This window comes from Aptenodytes patagonicus, chromosome 9 (genome assembly GCF_965638725.1).
Source record: "Aptenodytes patagonicus chromosome 9, bAptPat1.pri.cur, whole genome shotgun sequence".
NCBI classification, from domain to species: domain Eukaryota; kingdom Metazoa; phylum Chordata; class Aves; order Sphenisciformes; family Spheniscidae; genus Aptenodytes; species Aptenodytes patagonicus.
Window position 1 is genome coordinate 24,414,168 of NC_134957.1, and position 18,369 is coordinate 24,432,536.

General features: G+C 53.2%; 2 protein-coding genes across 6 annotated transcripts in view; both read right to left on the minus strand.

The window, feature by feature from the left end:
* Window positions 1-10,364, minus strand: part of ENOX2 (ecto-NOX disulfide-thiol exchanger 2) — a 63,882-nt gene extending 53,518 nt beyond the window's left edge. For 2 of the 5 annotated variants that reach the window (XM_076347548.1, XM_076347547.1), the window contains exon 1: window positions 6,915-7,077. In XM_076347548.1, the coding sequence (XP_076203663.1) occupies window positions 6,915-6,936 (22 nt within the window). In that variant the 5' untranslated portion in view covers window positions 6,937-7,077. Of the gene's footprint in view, window positions 1-6,914; window positions 7,079-10,320 lie in introns of those variants that run through there. The other 3 variants (XM_076347551.1, XM_076347549.1, XM_076347550.1) reach the window with 3 other exon arrangements.
* A 3,188-nt stretch (window positions 10,365-13,552) lies between these two features.
* On the minus strand, window positions 13,553-14,557 carry GPR119 (G protein-coupled receptor 119). The gene has a single exon (XM_076347684.1). It carries the CDS (start codon window positions 14,555-14,557, stop codon window positions 13,577-13,579), a length of 981 nt encoding a protein of 326 aa, XP_076203799.1. The 3' UTR covers window positions 13,553-13,576.
* Between the last annotated feature and the right edge of the window lie 3,812 nt (window positions 14,558-18,369).

Below are 18,369 nucleotides of genomic sequence, written 5' to 3' on the forward strand. Positions count from 1 at the left end.
GGTGCTCTACTCCATAAAAATAAATGCTATCCAAAAATAGGATAGCAGTTTGTAATGCATCTCATGTCCTGCTGAATTACTGGGACCTGTGTTTGTGACACTTCAACCTTCCCATCACAATGTGCCACATAGTCTCAACCTGCAACTTCAGCGGCTTTTCCCCACATGCAAGGGGATACCAAGGTCTCCAAGAAAAGTGTTGTTCTCACCAGTCACGCAGTTCTGAGGGCCTTGACAAAAAAGCACGTCCCCTGTCATACACTAAATTACTACACCGTACACGTGCTGACATTTCCTCCCAGTGCTACAGCCCTGGGTTTCACCATGATTCTTCCTCTCTACTCTCCTCAGAGAAGCTGGGAGAAGCTTGGGGGTTTTGTTGTTTTTAAACAAAGTAAATTGAGGAAACTATTTTCCTATTAGATTTTTTTGGGGTCACACCACAGAGGAGCTGTGGTGTCCAGACACAAAGTGTGTTCTGTCAGGGTCACGCTCTCCTGAACACTGTAAGAAGTCACATAGGATCAACTCTGCAAGTCGGGCCAATGCTTCTAAGTTTTCTAATCTTGGGTGAAAACAAAGACCCGGAGCTCTGCAGTTACCTGGTTGTCTGCTCTTCTAGATGACATTTTGCGGGCCTACAAATCTTCAAGATCATCTAAACATTGACACCTTAAGCCAGCCACTGAAAACTTTTGCAAGCCATGACATGTTGTAGCATACCTGCGTATTTTCCTTGCAAAGAACACTGCTGTCCCATACGCCTCTGAAGAACAGTAAGAAATGGTTTGCTAGCATATGGACCGAGGCTTCAACTGCAAGCTTATGAAGCTGACTTTTAATTTGCTAGTTAATAGGCAGCAAATATAAAGAATGCTAAACAGGCATAATACAATCACAGTGCGCCAGGCCAGGAATGTAATGTGCTGCTGCAGTCCACGCAAGCCATGGGCAAGAGTCCTGCCGAAAGCCCCCGTGAGCTGGAATTACAATAATCAAGTTATGCCATCAAAAGGGGATGCACTCATAACGGCTGTGACATTGCCAGGAGAAATAAAACAGCAACCTGAACACGTTGTACAGCTGGAGCCTTTGGAACCCCACGTAGACATTGGAAAGAAGCAGCTATTACAAGAATACTGTAAAACCAAAAGCAAGACTCTTGCCCAACAGTCACAGAACAGGATTCAACCAATGTTGCAGCAGAGGATGGGGTCACCCTAAGCTCCCTTTGGAGGGGAGACAGCAGTTACACAGCCAACAGCCATCTGCACAGCCAGAGTTTAGAGTACAATTCCTCTCACCTAGGAACATTTCAAAATCAACCCGCATTCGGTCACAGGAACCACGCCACCACCAGTGGTGACAACTCTTCGTTCACTACAGAGCAAGACACAACTGGCCAGCTCAGACATGCTGCCTCAGGAAGAAGTGAATCCCAGACCTACAGTCGGGCACCTCAAAACAGCAAAGCTGCTGAAGGACAGACCAGCTGTGATACATGACTTAGAGCTGATCAGCCACAGACTTCTACCTGCTCGGTATGAATGACAGTAGGACATGACACTGCTAATACTGTTCCAACAGCTCACCAAGAAATGCAAAGCACAATCCACGGAGCAAGAAATACACACAGAAAAAACAACAAATAATTACCCTTGGTGTCATGTTCTTTGATAAAGAGGCAAAGCTGAACAGAATATTTTGGATCACATTGCAATGTCTTGCACTCCACCAATTAACTTTTGTGTTCAAAATAGACTTGATACTACTAGGAATATCACTAGCAGGTGCAAAGCTATCTCGAATAAAGCAAAACTCTGCTCAAGAATTCAGATCAGAACAGACAGGTGAGTGGGGACTCACTGGGAAACCCAACCGTTCTCTTCTCTATAAGCAAATCACAGAATATTTCTCACTGGAAGGGATCTCTGGTGATCAACTAGCCCACCCCGCCTGCTCAAAGAAGTGTCAGCTCCTGCAGATTGCTCAGGGCACTGTCCAGTTGGGTCCTGAATATCTCCAAGGACAGAGACTCCGCCACCTCTCTGGGTAATCCATTCCAGTGCCCGACCACCCTCACAGCAAACAAAGTTTTCTCATGTTTAGCTGAATTTCCTGTATTTTGATGTGTGCCCTTTGACCTTTCACTGGGCACCACTGAGAAGACTCTGACTTCTTCTTTACTCTTTCCCATCAACATGTATTTGAACACATTGATAAGACTCCCTCTGCCCCCACCCCAAGCCTTCTCCCGGTTAAACAACCCCGGCTCTCTCAGACTCTCCTCGCTAACAGACACTCCAATCCCTTCATCGGGCTCACTCCAGAACATCCATGACTCTCTTGTACAGAGAGTACACACAGCCCAGAACTGGACACGGCACTCCAGGTGTGACCTCACCAGTGCTGAGGGGAAGGATCCCCTCCCTGGACCTGCTGGCAATGCTCAACCCAACGCAGCCCAGGATGCTGCTGACCTCCTTTGCTGCAAGGGTACATTGTTGGCTCGTGTTCAACTTGATGTCAACCAGAACACTCAAGACTTTTTCCACAACGCTGCTTTCCAGCAGCTTGTCCCCAGCGTGTACCGGTGCATGGGGTCATTCCTCCCCAAGGTGAGGGACTGCCTAAGGGTGACAGCAACATAAGTTACGGTTCAGTGGAGTGTTTTTTGGGGGAAGTCAGGTGAAGTCCTGTGTGAGATCAATGACTACCTAAAGGATGAGGATGCGTTCAGCCCAGCATTACTTCAACAAATGCATTTCTAACTACCAACACGCATGCGCTACCTGTGAGAGACATGGGCAAAACCGAGCAAAAGCATCATAAAGACAACCAGAGACACGCCTGGGAGAACGGACTGTGGACTTGCTCCAGCCACTTCATGAATATCCCGCTTCCAAAAAATTTATTATTTATGGGCTCTCATTAAATGTAATCGGATATGCTCTCTAACAGATGCAACACATGATCCCCAGACGTGAATGCAGCAACATTTTTTGTGCTGGTACAAATTCATGGTGTCAGATTAACGCTCAAAGGTGACCACACATGGCATGATTAAGGCACCAGTACCAGGAATCCAGATCCAGGCTCACTGCCTCATCAAGCCATGGCTTAGGTCATCCTATTTGAGAGACCACACCAAGATCAGCGAAGAGATCAGAGTTAAAACCCTCATTTTGTTCCCACTGGAGGATTTGGTTTTGTTTTCAACCTCAAGCCATGTAACAACAGTCATGTCTTACAGAGCAATCCTAAAACAGCCACACCAGTACAATGAAGGGACGAGGGTATGAACGAAACCAAAAATTATTATATTGCACTCAGATTTCCAGAATAAGCGATTGACTTTCCTATAGCCTTTTTTCCAATTGATACCTCACAGGCCAATGATGCACTTTGAGGCAGTGCTGAGGCAGCAAGGATTCCTTCCTGTGAACCCCTGCATTAGGATGTCAGATTTAAAGAGCTAAAATGCGATTGCTTCAAATTAAGCTTCATGTCCGAAAACATTACCAAACTGCATGAGAAAAGGGGGAAAGTATGCACCCCTGCTGTGAAGGTTCATTCCAATTTACAGCTTTTTTTTCTTCCAAGCCAATTATTTCTCAACACAAGAACTGGTTTAGAGCTACCCTTCTCATTCAATATGCTCCTTCGTAGTGCCTAAGCCTCTTCAAAAGGTAGAAATAGGACTTTCTTGGTTTTAAAGCTAACCCTCTGCATTTACAACTTCATTATGGCATGCAGAGCACGTGGTACGAGTGCTCTGGAAGAGAAGCCCACTACTGTCCTTATACAGCCTCAGACTAGAATTCCACAAGTCAGAAATATTCAGAAGTTACAGAAAATGGAAGTTGATGAGATCATGAACTGCAACATATTTTTCTTTGCAGGCATAGGCTGGAAACTGAGTAGCTCCTTCACAAGCCATAAACAAAAATTAATGTATTTTCTGGGTAGTGTTGTCTAGAAACAGCGCTAGAGAAGATGCAGTTATTCTTAGTCCCACTCACATGAGAGATCCTGGTAGCTCCTCCAACAAGGTCTTCCAGGATCCCAAGACCTACTTCCACGGGCACTGTGCCCTGTTTTGCTCCAGGCTCTGTGAGCAGAGAAAGCCAGGAACTACTGCTGATGGTTGCTGAGTCGCCTTCATCTATAGAAACTGTCATTCACTTAACACACGTCCGGACCTCTGCGAGGGTGGTTATGGTGAGCAGTAAAAGTCCCTGGGCACAGCTGCCTGTCCCAAGAGCCTGCCTACAGCCAGGAACAAGGTTCTTGTCAGGCACCGGCTGGAAGGCTCTGGGTGGAGGCACCCATGCGACTCAGAGCAGGCAGCCTTGTCCTTGCCTGCGGCTCTCCAGGGTCCCCCAAGATGGGATGAGCTATCGTCCACAGGCACGTTATGGCACACTCAATACGGAGAAGCAAAATGTCTTGGGAAAGCTTTGCTCTCACTTCCCCAAGACAGAGAAAGAGTAAATGACCCACAAAAGAAAAGGGTAGTACTGAAAAGCGGGCAACGGAAGCAGTGGGCACCTTGCTTGCTGCTCTCTTGCCATATGGAGTTTGCTCCAAGAATTCAACCAAGCCAGAGAGAAGATTTCCAACGCACTTCAGAGTAAGAAACTCCTCATTATGTCAGATTTTCCACCCTAATATTGGTAAATGCCATGGACAGTAGCCACCTTCAGAACCAATTGCCTCACTTCTATCATTTCTGCGAACTGCCGTTCAGCTTGAGCTCCAACCACATCCCACTGGACACAAACAATGTGCAGAGAAGAAAGCTGAACCTGCAGAAAAACTTCTCTCCTGGGCACAGAGCAGGATAAAAGCTGGCAGAATCAGCCAGTACGACTGTGAGGCACAAGCACAAGCACTTTTCCTTCGCTCCGACCTTAACGAAGCATCCTTGGCTATTTTGAGCTGGTCTGCTCAGGAAGGAAGGGACCACCATCACGGGAGCAAGCCTCAGGGTTTTACTCAGTTTTACTGAGGCTCTGTAGAGCACCAGCCAGGAAAGGCAGAAATCAGCAGACTTCTGCATTTGCAGTGAAATGCTATGCAGAAGCTAAGGGGGAGGGGGAGAAAAATTAAGGCTTTCAGTGAGTGTCAGACCAGTGTTGGCATTTCTAGAGCGCCACACATGGCACGGGCGTTAGCATGCCCTTCGCCTCCAAGCACACCCAGTATGTATCTCCAAGGATTTTCAGAAGAGTGAATTTTTAGGAGCAAGATATCAGGAGTTGCCATAATGCAGTGATTAAAAAAATTAAAAAAATTAAAGAAAAAAAAAATCAACCTGGACTAGAAGATTCCTCACTAGAAAAAAATGGATTGGGGAAAACAGTGAAGATGCTTAAAGATGAGCAGGAAATGACTATCAGCAAGTCCTCTCACGCAGCAGCAGCAGGTTGCTGTAGGAGGTCTTCACCTCTGGAAATAGATGCCGAGTTGTGTCTTACGGGAAGATGCACGGCAGCCTCCCGCTGTCCTAAATAGCATTAACGATGCCCAGCCCCACCTGTCCCTTTGGGTAGGTATCGATTCGGGTCTGTGCTGATGCTATATATGGCTGTAGCTTTTACAGCACACGTTTAGAAAGGGCCTGGATAGAGATAGGAAAGATCTCAATGTTCCAGGTATAAATCAAGGGAAGTATCTACCCTCACCGGGTCCTGTGCCAGACCCTGGACAGGACTTTTTCCATCCACCAGTTCCTGCTAACGGAGCTTGGCCATTTGCCTTAATGACCAGTGAAAAAAAATAAATCGGAAATAGTCAACAACGTGACCTGAAAAGCACTGTTTCACAGATCATTCCTATTACCAAGCGCTGAACGTGCTGACAACACTTCTACCCAAAACGGGGGTTTGCGCAGCTCACTGTGCAAGGCTCCTATGACCGTATAGGAAAACAGCACCTCAACAGGGCTTCCACTTCAAGATTTTTGCAAAATCTTCCCTGCTGGGTTTACTAATGTTCAACCAAATGATGACAGGAGCTCTGCCCACAAGCCTAGCACTGCTTTAGAGGCACACAAACCAGTTCACCCATGGCCAGACGAGGGAACTGCATGCTCTGACAGCAACCTCGCGCTGCTGCTGGTCAGACACTCGGACTAGTTAATAAAAAGCAGGTACACAAATCCCTCCCCAGTAACTCAAAGAAAAAAAAAAACTAGTAACAGGTACTCTGACACTTTCACATACCTAAAAGCATTTTAATGATACACTTAAAAAGCCCACATAGATTATGCCCACTCATCAAACTTCTCTCTTACCCAGCATCAAGAGGAACTTAAGAAATGGGCTGACACAGGCTTTACTATAAATATGCATTTACCTTTTGCCAATATTGGCAAATAAATGAAATAAGTATTGCTCAGCCTGAACGGAGGTCCCTTTTCTTTTCTGCATGTTTAGAAATGCAGTTTAGAAATAAACTGGATTCCAGGATACAATCTGCCATCTGATTACATACTGCTTGTTTTCACCTCTAAAGAAACCCACTTTAGAAGAAACCAAAGTACATGGCATCTGCAGTAATCAATTAGAAAACACAAGAGAAAATAGCAAGAAAGGGAAAGGACAGAAGATACTGAGGCTTTGAAGTCACATCTCGGTACCAACCATTTGCTTTCCAAGACTAGTTCCCAGGTTCAAAAACTACTCTTGGGCTTGTGCACTCTTTTCTACTGTACTCCTGGCTTAAGTGTCATGGTTAGAGCTTTATAATCGTCAATTTGATCCAGAAGCTGCCTAGGCGCACTGATGAGACCAGCAGCCTTTTGATAGTTACTTCTGTCGACTCCATATAATCCTATGTGCCAACAACACTAACAAGACATCATCGGAGAAACATGCTTTCAAGAAAAGCACACAAAACACCTACTTTACCTGCATACTGCATGAGAAACATGGCAAGATGCTGATCATATTTCAGTATTTCAGCCAGTTCTCCTCCCGTTCCCAGCTTGTTTATTTGTTTAAAAGATGGAGTCCAGGGTTGAGCTCCCACACTTAGTGCGGCTCCACGCAAGCCTCCGAGCTCCAGCTCCGAGCACAAAAGGAAAGTTGGGTCCTAACGACAGCAAAACTACCACCACGCTGCCCCACCGGCGGGCAGCGACCGCCCAGGAGTCGAGAGCACAGGTTGGGACTGGAGCTGGCAAACGGCGGCTGCATGTGTCACCATCAGTCTCCAGTGACTGACACCAATAGGTGGATTCTGGGATGTGGGGGACGGAGGCGGACGAGCAGGTGGAGAACCGATTAGCAGCAAGTACATCTGAATTTGCAAGGGATTTCATACATCAATGCTTTAAAGCGCTGGCGCGCAGTTAAATAAACCCTGTTTGCATGCCTGAGATTAGTTGCTTTTGCACAGAAAGATTAAGTTCTGGTAATCCTCGATGGCAAGAGGCACACCGCTCACGTTCCTCAATTCTGGAAGCTTGCACTCAAAAGAAGTATTAACTTCAGACAAGCTAATTATTCTAGCAGGGCACTGTAAAAAAAAAAAAGAAAAGAAAAGAAAAAGAAAAGAAAGAGACACACAGAGAGTCCCTTTCTTCTTTGACCCTGAAAACACAGCGTTCAGTAATACCAAAGGGCTACCTGCAGCGTTTTCAAGCAAATGGCATATTTTCACAAATACATATCCACAGCAGCAAAAACACAGAGACTTGATCAAGTCGTGTATGAGCTGTGCCGTTTGCTTACCGTTGTAACCCACCAAAGGAAGGAAAAAAATTCTTTACCAGTGTGTGTGTACGCACATACGTGTGTACAGCGGCACAGACCCAGACACTCAACCTTCGTTGCCTCCCTGCGGGCAGTCCTCAGCAGTCCTCACCACCCGCCCCAGCCACCACACCAAATCACCAAATGTTCCACGGAGTGTTTTTAGGATGCTTGCATGGCTCTGTCAAACCACCTTCCCTCTCGACACAACGTCTAGAAATTGTTTGGCGCTAAGACTGGGATTTACAGGGGGTGAGCAGCTCGTCCCCCATCGCCTGGGACACAGAGCAAGCGGCTCCAGGCTCAGAGGGGACATGCCCGACCCCAGGCAGCTCATCGGTCACATCCCTCCCCATCCTGCCAACCTCACTCACAGCACACCCGGAGAGCATTACCTGCCGCTTCGTAACAAACGCTCAACAGGTCACATTTTCAGAAATACATTTTTGAAAGGCTAGGAGAAGAAACCTGTCAGGCAGGGGGACGCAGGACTAACTGCACAGACCTACTGGGGGGGGGGGGGGGGGAAGGAAGAAGAAAAGACAGGAAAAAAGGGAGGGAAGTCCCAAAGAAAACTCCAACAGAGCCAGCAATCAGAATCTTTGGAAAATCCTAGTGCAAAAACCTGGACCAAGGGGCGAGTGCTGCTCCCCATATGAGAGCCTTGCAGAGGGGCAGCACCAGCGCGAGGACCTGAACCACTTCATCTTGGCTGAGAGCAGAGCAGCTGGATGCAGTGGGAAAGTGCCACTTTGGGATGGACACGCTGGCACCCAAAGAACGTCAGCAGAAAAGTTGGGGATTAGGGGAAAAATCTCACACCATCTTTGGAAGGTGCATGGAATGTCTCTCTAGCAACACCTTATCTTTGAAATTACTCAGAGATTGAACTTCATCCCTTCTACAAGCTCAAGTCACCCATACCAAAAACATGACCTTAAAGTAAGACACCTGACCTTATAGTGGCTCAGACAGAGCTTTCAACAACTTAACACTTTTTAATTAGATGTTAGGAAATCCCTCAAAGAAAACATTACGAAACAGAAAATCCAGCCAGTCAGCTTCCAGAGCGGGAAAGAGGTGAAAGGCTGGACTAAGAAGGAATGCAAGTTTGCGGGACAACCTCCTACCCCAGGTTGCCTTAGCATTTTACCCATCATTTCACGGCTCTGCTGCAATGTTCTGCAGGCCGGAAAAATACAGTGTCTAATTATTGTAGCTGTGCAAGTGAAGTACGGGGGAGCTAAAAAGCATCTGGACTAATGAGTAATCTATCCAAGGACTAGGACGTGTGTGTAACAAACATGTGGCACTAAAGAACAAAAGCATTTCTACGCAGCATGATCTGAATATCCACTGCTGTTAACAGCTGGACCTCGCACACACGACCAAAATATGAGCAAAATAATTAAGACGGTAAGAAACATAAATATAAAAGAAGCTTGAGTATAATGCTTAAGGAACCAAATAAATGTGTGCACGCAGATATACATGAATCACAGTCAAAGGATCTTTATGGCCTGGGGCTGCAGGAGAGTTACAGCCCACTGGCAGCTGTGGTTACTGGTATGAGCGTGCCCGAACCCAACAGAGCTTCCTACGTACAGTCTGGCTGTAGCAGAACGGATCCAGCGCAAGCTGAGTTACACGGCTGGGCACGGCTGAGCCTGCCCGCTGTTCAGAAGAGATGAGAACACGACCAGCTGCACCCAACCAGCTGCACCCAGCAGGGGAGAAGCCGCTGCCACCTCTATCCCCCCCTCTTTGCAAACCAACCACTCCTGGAGCATCAGAAGTGGCGCGCGTAACAGCCAGTTCAGCAATTTCTTTAAACGCGACTCGCTTCTCCCTCCCTCTTGTACTACCCTGCGACATTTTAATTACCACCGAACCCAACAGGCAGCCTGGAGACTTCCCACCCAGAATAGACCCTTCAGAACGGCTTCCCCGCCGCCCACAGGGCCACCAAGGCACGGAGCGCTGGAGACGCCGCCACCACCAGCGGCGGGTCCCCCGCTGCTCTGCGGGCTCCCGCGAGGTGGTCGTTGGATACGCTACTCACGGACATCCCGCTGGCGAAGGCCGGACCGGACCGACCGGGAGGCCGAGGGGGGACGGGGGCTCCCCGCGGCGAGGCGAGGCGGGCCAGGGAGGAAAGCCGGTTTGGCCCGGCGAGGCCTGCGACCGGCCGGCGGCGACGGGCGGGCGTCGCGGCCCGAGAAACCCCCCGGGCGGAGGAGGGCGGGGGCAGCACCCGCTGCCGCCCCCCCGCTCTACAAACGGGGGGACCTGGCAGGAGAGACCCGCGGAAACGGAGTCCGAAGCGCTCCGGGCCCAAACCGGAGCCGCCGCCGCCGCCGCGCTCCCCACAGCCTCCCCCGGCGAGCAGCTCCGGGCCGCGGGCGCAGCAGGCCGGTCCCTGCCCGGCCCCCAGCCGCCATTCGGCCGCTCCCGCCAGGGCTCTCCCGGAGCCGAGCCGCGCCGCCCGGACACAGCGAGGCCCGGAGCCCCCCCGCTCCCCCGGCCCCGGCCCCGGCCCCGGCCCCGGCCCCGCACTCACCGCCCGGCCCGGTCCCAGCCCCGGCCCCGGCCCCGGCCCCGGCGCGGCCGCCCTCCGCGAACATCCGCACCGCCCACCGGCCCTCGGTGCGCCCCCGCGCGCCCCGCCGCGGCCGCCCATTGGCTGCCGCCTCGCTAAGGGGCGGGGCGCTGCGCGCACGGCACGCCGGGACGGTGGCGGCCTCCGCCGCCGCGGTGCGTCAGGCCGGCGGGTACCGGGCGGCCCTCGGCGGGGCTGCGGGCCCGGGCCGCTCCCCTGCGCCCGCGGTGGAGGAGCCGGGGCCGGCCCCGCAGCCCTTCCCCCGCGTCCCTCTGGGCCCGCCGCCGTTCCGGCAGCGTCGTTCTTCCCCCCTCCCTCCCCTGCGCCGTGTCCGCCCTCTGCGGCCCTGCAGCCGCCGGCGCTCCCCGGGGCACCGCCGGCCCCAACCCAGCGGCAGCCCCCGCCGCCTCCTGGAGAGCTGCAGCCGCCCGCCCTCGGCCCGGGCACAGCTCTGCATACCCGGGTCCCTGGGCGGAGGAGGAGGGGCAGGCTGGAGAGCCCCGGAGCAGAGGGGCTGGTGCGGGCCGGGGGCCCCGGCTGCCTGCAGCACGGTGCCAACGGCGCTGCTGCTCCCCGGGTTCACCGGCCTCGGGCAGAGCCGGCCACTGGCTACCCACCCGAGGGCAGCAGCACCCTGGCTGCAGCCCCGACCTCCCCCGGGTTATTAGGAATAGAGAACAGGCTGGCAGAAATGCAGTTTATTCAGCTGAAGGACAGCAAGCGGGGGAAGCGCTCTTCACCTTTCCCTCTTTTCCCCTCAGGGCGGTAATAATCCGTCCCTCCTCACCCCGTGGCCTCCGATGCACCCACCCTCGTCCAGCCGCGCTCCTGCAGCCTCCCTGGAGCGCCTTGGCGATGCACGGTGCTCGGTACCCGCGGAGTCACTGGGTGGCCGGAGCAGGGGGACATGCTCTCTGGGACAAGAGGTGAAAGCAGGCACGGTCTCGCGGGGGATGGCTGCTGGTCTGTGCTACCCCAGTGGGATCTGGAGGTGTCTTCCAGGAATGGAGCCCCAACTACTCCAGCCTGCGAGCACCCTTTCCAGCCCAAGGCTTGGAAGAGACAGGAGACACGGGTCAGCGCCAGGGTGCAGATGCTTAGCAAGGGATCCTCCGCTGCAGGGAGGTGCTCTGTTTCCAGCTGCACCGTGTCCTCCACCCGCACAAGAGCTCGGCAGAAGTGTCTCCTCTCCCACCCAAGCCACCACGCTGTGTCTCTGTGGCACCGAGGAGGCTGCCTGAGCTGTGATCCCCGCTGTGGATGGGGACGCCGTGGTCACTACAGGCCTGCACAGCCAGGGCTCCTGCTCCTGATGCTCGCGCTGTCCCAGATCTGCAGTCTCGTCTGGTTCTGTGCCCAGGCGCAAATGCTGCCGACGGCTGGCCCCGCTCTGGGGCCGGTGGGCAGCAGAGGCGGCAGTCAGCAAGCTTGGGAAGCAGCAAGAGGCCCACGCGCAAAGCGTCTCTGTTCACACTGGGTACCCGCCCGCGACGCTCCCTGCGGGAAGCATGTCGGAGGGAGGCACAGGACAGCTTCAGCATTATCAGAGGCTCGGTGAGGATGGGTCGGCTTTGCAATGGAGCTCAGGCTTCACTGAGAATAGGCAGCAAACACATTGTACAGACAGATGATGTGTTGGTCCCCAGAACTGAGTCAGACTGAATCCGCCTACTGGATCCACCTACGAGGCATCAGTCCACCCACAGAGCCAGGACTGCTCTATAGAGGCTTTCCCTCAGGCTCATTCCATGTTGTACAGCTAGGAACAGCGTCTGCCATGCGGTATTTGGTCTCGGGTCTTTCCCAGGCAGAGGTGAATGCCGCAGAGGGCCTGTTGTTTGGGTGTTTTTTTTAAAAGGCACTTTTATTTTTGCTTCTTCCTCTAGGATGGGGAAGGCCTCGGGACCAAGGCAGGCCCTGGATGCATACTGGATATGGCCTTGAGCCTTCATGTCTACCGGTGGGGCAAATGACAGAGGTGGAAACAACTGCTATTTTATGCATAGCACCCTCATTTTCAGATTAGGGTACATTCTTAGCTAAGAAACCTCTTTTAAGGGAATTTTTCTTGCCACATGGATTAAATGGACATGATTTTACAAGAAGCAATTAAATATCATCATAGCCTCTGGCAGGGTCAGCAGTCTGGCCACCGCTGCAGTGTGGCAGGGCATGCAGAAGTGCTGTGTGCTCCCATGGGATGAGTCAGTGTATAGGGACCCTTGCAGCCCCAAATCCAGCCCTACAGCCCTGGTGGGACAAAGCAGCCCTCCTGCATGGGGTTTTCCCTGGCTCCAAGGCAGCCGTTCCTCCTGCTCCTTTGCCACAGCTCAGCGTTCAGCCAGTTACTCATTAACTCGCTTTACAGCCCAAACCAAACAGCAACAGCACAGCCCGTGCTTCCCTGCACCTCTCCCAGGCATGCAGCGCCGGTGGCTGCTCCGCGCTCGCCATGTGCAGGTATAGCTGCTGCCAAGGAACAGCAGGAGCCCTCTCTGTGTCCCCGGTGCCACGGCAGAGAACCCATACCCCTCGCCTCTGCCTCGGGTGGGCACAGCCCGGAGCAGGGGCGACCCTGCCGCCTCTCTGGCTGCAGGTTTGACTGCAGCAGGGGACGGGTTTGGGGGACGGCCCAGGCTGCAGCTGTAGGATCGCGGGTTTGGTTTAGGAAGGGCAGCGACTGGGAGCGCCTGTGGTCCAGGACAGATTTAGGACATGCACACACCTCCCAGCCTCTGCTGCCTGGGCCAAGAGCCAAAGGCGACAGAGCCAACGCTCTGCGAGCAGCCCTGCCCCGGGCGCCTGGGGCTCGTCGCCCAGAGAGCTGGTGCTGCAGGCGGAGGGGAGGGCAGGTGGATCCCGGGTCTGGTCAGGGGAAGCCGGGCAGCGATGAGTGAAAGATCTTAGCCTGTGGAGTGAGTGCTGAGGGCTTGGTCCCAGGAGACACAAGGCTGCTCTTGCTGAGGCTCTCCAGGCAAAATCTAATGTGTGCCACGCACCTGCAATTTGGGGTGCCTGGGGCTGGTGCAAAACGGGCTGCGCTGTGGCTCTGTGGGGCTGCGGGCAGGCTGGAATGTGGCCACGCTGATGTCTGGGAATTAGCATCCAGATTGGTCCCACCCCATCTGTGATCTCCTCCACAGCTGGCAGGCCCCAAGTTCATGGTCGCAATGCGGGAGATGAGCTGGAAAGCCGGTGACAGCCGCTCCTTACCGTGTCAGTCCTGGAGCCTCAGGCAGGACACAGTGGGGAGAGACTTGGTGCCTCTGCCAGGGAAACGGTGGCCGTTCCCCAAGTGAAGGAGGACTCTCCTCTTCACACTCGCAGCCAGCTGGTAGAGCTGCAGCCGCATGTCCTTCTGCCAGTAGGAGTAGAGCAGAGGGTTCAGGAGGGAGTTGCACAGTCCCAGCAGCCAGAGGTAGTTCTCAATTACTTTGTAGGAGAAGCACTCAGAACAGACAGTTTGCACGATGCTGGCGATGAAGAACGGCAACCAGGACAGCGTGAAGCACCCAATGAGCACGGCAACGGTGCGCATAGCCTTCACGTCGCTGGTGGTGCGGGATGGGGGGCAGTCCCCCGCCAGCCCTGCGTGCTCCATTTCCCGGATATGCTGCACGTGCACAGAGGCAATTTTCAGCATGTCGCAATAGAGATAAATGAAGAGAAAGAGTGCTGGGAAGAAGCCGACGCAGAAGACAGTAAGCATGTAGGTGGGGTGGAAGACTCCAAAGAAGGAGCACTTCTCACCGGTGGAGGTCTTCTGAAAGCCCGGGGTGAGGACCGGGAGGAAGCCGATGATGGCAGCAACCAGCCAGAGCCCCACCAAGCGCACCCCGACCCGCAGCCCTGTCACCAGCTGGAAATAGTGGAAAGGCTTCCTGATAGCCAGGTGCCTGTCGCACGCAACCAGAATCAGGGATAGGATAGAGGCAGCAGAAGAGGAGGTCACGAAAGCCATTCTCAGGACGCAGAAGATCTGGGGAGGATAAAAGGGCTGGGAAAACTCATCCATGACCAGACCCAGGACCGTGAAGCCAACCATGGCATCCGCAACGGCGAGATTAAGGACAAAATAGAGCCCCTTGGAGCCACTCTTCTGGATGAGGCAAAGGAGAGCGATGGCCACCAGCGCGTTGGCAGCGATGATGAGCGAGGCCAGCACAGCGAGGATGGCTCCCAGGGCTGAGCTAGCCATCGCTGTCCCCTGTGGGGCACAGCCCAAGGACGGTGCGTCCCCAGCACGATTCTAGGGCATCCCTCACCTGGGGCTTCTCGGCACGTACAGCTCAGCAGCCAGGCAGCAGCGAGCGCAGCCCCTCGCTCTCCGGGTGGTGCAGAGAAAGCCCTGGGTGTAGTGGCGTCTCTCAGGCTGGGGAGCAGAGCTCTGCTGAGCAGCTGCCTGCCGGAAGGACCGGTGCACTCACAGCACCCGCTGTGCCCACAGAGGTCCCTCCCCTCTAGCCACGTTTCCAGACAACCCTGGAGCAGGGTTGTCCCTGGTGAGCAGCGAGCGTCTGGGCAGGAAGCTGCCACGATGGCACACGGGGTGGTGGGCATCCCCCGCCAAGCACCCAAGGACCTTGAGCGGAGCCAGTGCCCTGCTTTGGCACGGGTGCTGGTAACAGGGAACAAGCAAAGAGAGTTCCCAACGCCCAGCCCCACTGGTAGGTGTAGGTGGCACAGCTCGTGGGGCTCCTGCGGGGTCACTGCCAGACCCAGGGCAGCCTCTTCCTGCAGGGACCAAGGGAACACCACCGATCCCTTGTCGGAGCAGCAGCCATAAAGGCGACCTGGTTATAATGGGGAAAAGTACTGACAAGAGATGTCTGCTAAAATACAGATGGAGAAAATGTCTGCCAGCCTGGGAACCCGGCGCATCCTTGGCAGGCGCAGGTGGGAGACTGCAGCACCCTTGAGAAGCGCAGCTGGAAGCCCAGGGCATCCTCGATAAGCCCAGAACAAAGAAACTGCCATAACCTACAAAGGGGCCTCCTAAGCAAGCAGAAGTCAACAACAGCTGTTCAGGAGCTGGCGTCCTCTGCCCACTTACGGATCCACATAAAAGTAACTGGCTACCTACCCAAAACGAGCCCATCTCTCTCCGAGAGCTCCCCCTGCATGAAGTTCTCTGCCCAATCCTTTGGACCCGCCAGGGATGCCTGGCTGACTCCAGGCGCCATGATGCGGATCATCTCCAAAGAGAGACTTCATCCGTCATCGATTGACCTCACTCCTGGGAGCAGCTTAATGAACTGTACCATAATACTTTGAATGAAATATATATACTTGCTACTAATACTAAAAAAATGTATATATACACACACTTACTTTACTAATCCTAAGTGTATTTACCTTACTAATAGCAACTTGTAACAAAGAAATTCACAGAAACAAAGCCTCCGCATCCTTGTGTATTACAGAACCCTACGAACCCACTGTCCTCTGCACTCCCGCGGGGTGGGTAACCCTCACGGGCTGTGACTGTGACTGCTCCGTCCCTTTAAACAAAGTGCCACAAACCACCTCTCCTGCCTCATGAGCTGGAAAAACCCGAGCTGCCAGGAAACAGGGCAGGTTCGAGCCTTCCTCTGTCAAACAGTAACCTGAGGAGCGCAGGTGGACGGGGAGAAGCTGAGAGCGGGGCCCAGGGCAGGACGTGGCCAAGGGGCAGGACGTGGGCACTGCGGTGGGGAGGAAAGACGCAGCAGACATATGAATTGTGGCCACTATGGATGGAGCTGTGAAGCGGGGAGCCTTAGCCCTGATGGGCGAGAAGGTCCAAACCCCACGGCATGAGATCAAGGCGGAGAGGAGGTTAGACAGAGAGAGAAGTGGCAGGACAGCTGGGGAGAAAGTACAAATACAAACTGGAGCCGCTGCCTCCCCGTGAGCACATCCTTGCCCTGTCCCATACGTAGCGCGGCGGTAGCTCACCGAGACAGGGCAGTCCTGCTCTGCAGGGGCTCCTCCATCCCACCTCACCAGGACAGAACAGGTGTTTTCACAGGACCATCACTCAGCGGCAGCGATGTCCAAGTTGTGAGACTACAGCTGGTTCAGCAGCCATCACTGGCAGCAATTCCTCCTTCCCACCGTGCCACTTCGTATTTCCACTCCACCATGCCCCTCCGCAGCTCAGCACCGCCTGCTTTCCCAGTTACAACCCTGAATACTTCAAATCATGACCTTTATTAGACCCCAGCAGGCATTTCCCTTCTATCCTGCATCAGTCTAGCTGCTTTGATGGTTTTCATAAAGGGCTTAATCAAAAGCCTTTTGGAAACCCAGACAGACTAGATTAACTCCAGCTTCCTGGTCCGCATACTTGCTGACTCCTTGAGAAACCTCCCAGCAGATTTGAAGTCTGGATTCCGCCTCTTCCTCATCCATCAGCCATTGGCCCTTCCAGCACATCATAGTCATTTACGTCTCAAGTCTGCATTAGAGTTTCTACCAGTGTGGCAAAGACATTGCGGTCACTGGCTGGTAGCTGAAAACAAACCTTCTTTCGAACCCCGTCCACACTTTTGACACTTCCCATTAATGTGAAGAGAACTTCAAATGAGAGGCTACAAGCAAGAGCTTTGGCCTTTTCATCCTCAGGTCCCCCGACAATTTGGGGTGCAGGCCCAGCCCCCTGCTCACGTTCATTAAACACCCTGTCCTACCACCTCCTCTGCCAACATTTCAGCTTGAGACCTACCCCCAAGCCTCCCCATCGGAAGTCTCCAACAGAGAAAGCCCTCCGAGCTCTTCCAAGTAAGAGCAGACAACCTCCATCTTGTCTTCACTTTTTTGAGCGGTCCTTTCATTCCTCAATTGCCCATCAGCCCCAAGGACTCCCTGGAAGGCTTCTCCCTTCTATCTGAAAGAGGACATGCCCTCAGATTTGGGGTTTCATCTTGGTAAGTGGATGCCTATGGTCCCTCTTTCGGTTTTGACCTGGTTTATTATTTTTATATTTAACGTATCAGGGACCATACATATTTCTACTTTCCACATTTGGGTAGGACTTTGACTGTTTTCCAGGGTGCCTTGAATACCACCTCCATGTCAGAGTTAAACCACGTGGACCTTTCTGTGGGTGCAAGGGGAAGGTCCCTTCCAGTGGCCATCTTCGATGGGGTATGCAGCATATAGGGCAAACACAGACTAACACTCACGCCTACGCCATCTTCACAGTGCTTGCAATCGTTTTTCCAGCCACGGAAGGCAGCGAGAAGTTAACGGCTTCGGGGCGTGAACACGGCCCACACCGCTGACTGTGGGGCAGCACTGGCCGCAGCAGCTCAGGTACCGCCGCCTCCTGGGGTCTGCGTCAACACGCGCTTGACATAACTAGGTACACAGACTGCTCAGCTACACTCTCAGACTCCACTTGGCAAGGCACAGAAAAGGTTAGAAAGAGAAACACGAAAGCTTGAGCACATAAGACAAACATGTTTAGGGAGTGCTTCTGGGAAGGACATCCCGAGGCAATGAACCTCCTTCAAAAATGCCAGATCTCCAGCAGCGCTACCCCCTCGCACAAGTGGTTACAATGCCGTTTATGGGTTGGGATTTTTGTTTCTACAACACCTAACAAAATACTAATCTTCTACCAACTGAGAAACCCGAAGTGACTCAGCTTTTCCTTGCTGCCGCCTGCAAAGGCAAGATGCTTTCGGGATGAAGGGCTTTATGACCACCCTCAGGAAACACCTGGCACGGTGCCGAGGTGTGCTCGCAGCCAGCCGTCACCTCACCGTCCACCCGCAGAGATCGCCACCGCCGTACATTTACCTGCAGTTACTATTGACAAAGTGAGGCAGAGTGACACGTGGCAACGTTTATGACAGCCAGTGCAATCAAAGCTCAGATAGGGGACATCTCCGGGGGCTGGGGACCACTCAGGCAAGCGGAAGGAACATCTCAAAGCCATCCAGGGGAGCTGATCCAACGGGAGGAAGAAGAGGGGAAAGAAGAGCCTCTTGCCAGACCTTACAGCTGAGAAATGCAAACAGCGAA

Bases quoted from the DNA above. Each gene is read 5' to 3' on its own strand.
- GPR119 (XM_076347684.1), bottom strand. From the start codon at position 14,557: ATGGCTAGCTCAGCCCTGGGAGCCATCCTCGCTGTGCTGGCCTCGCTC.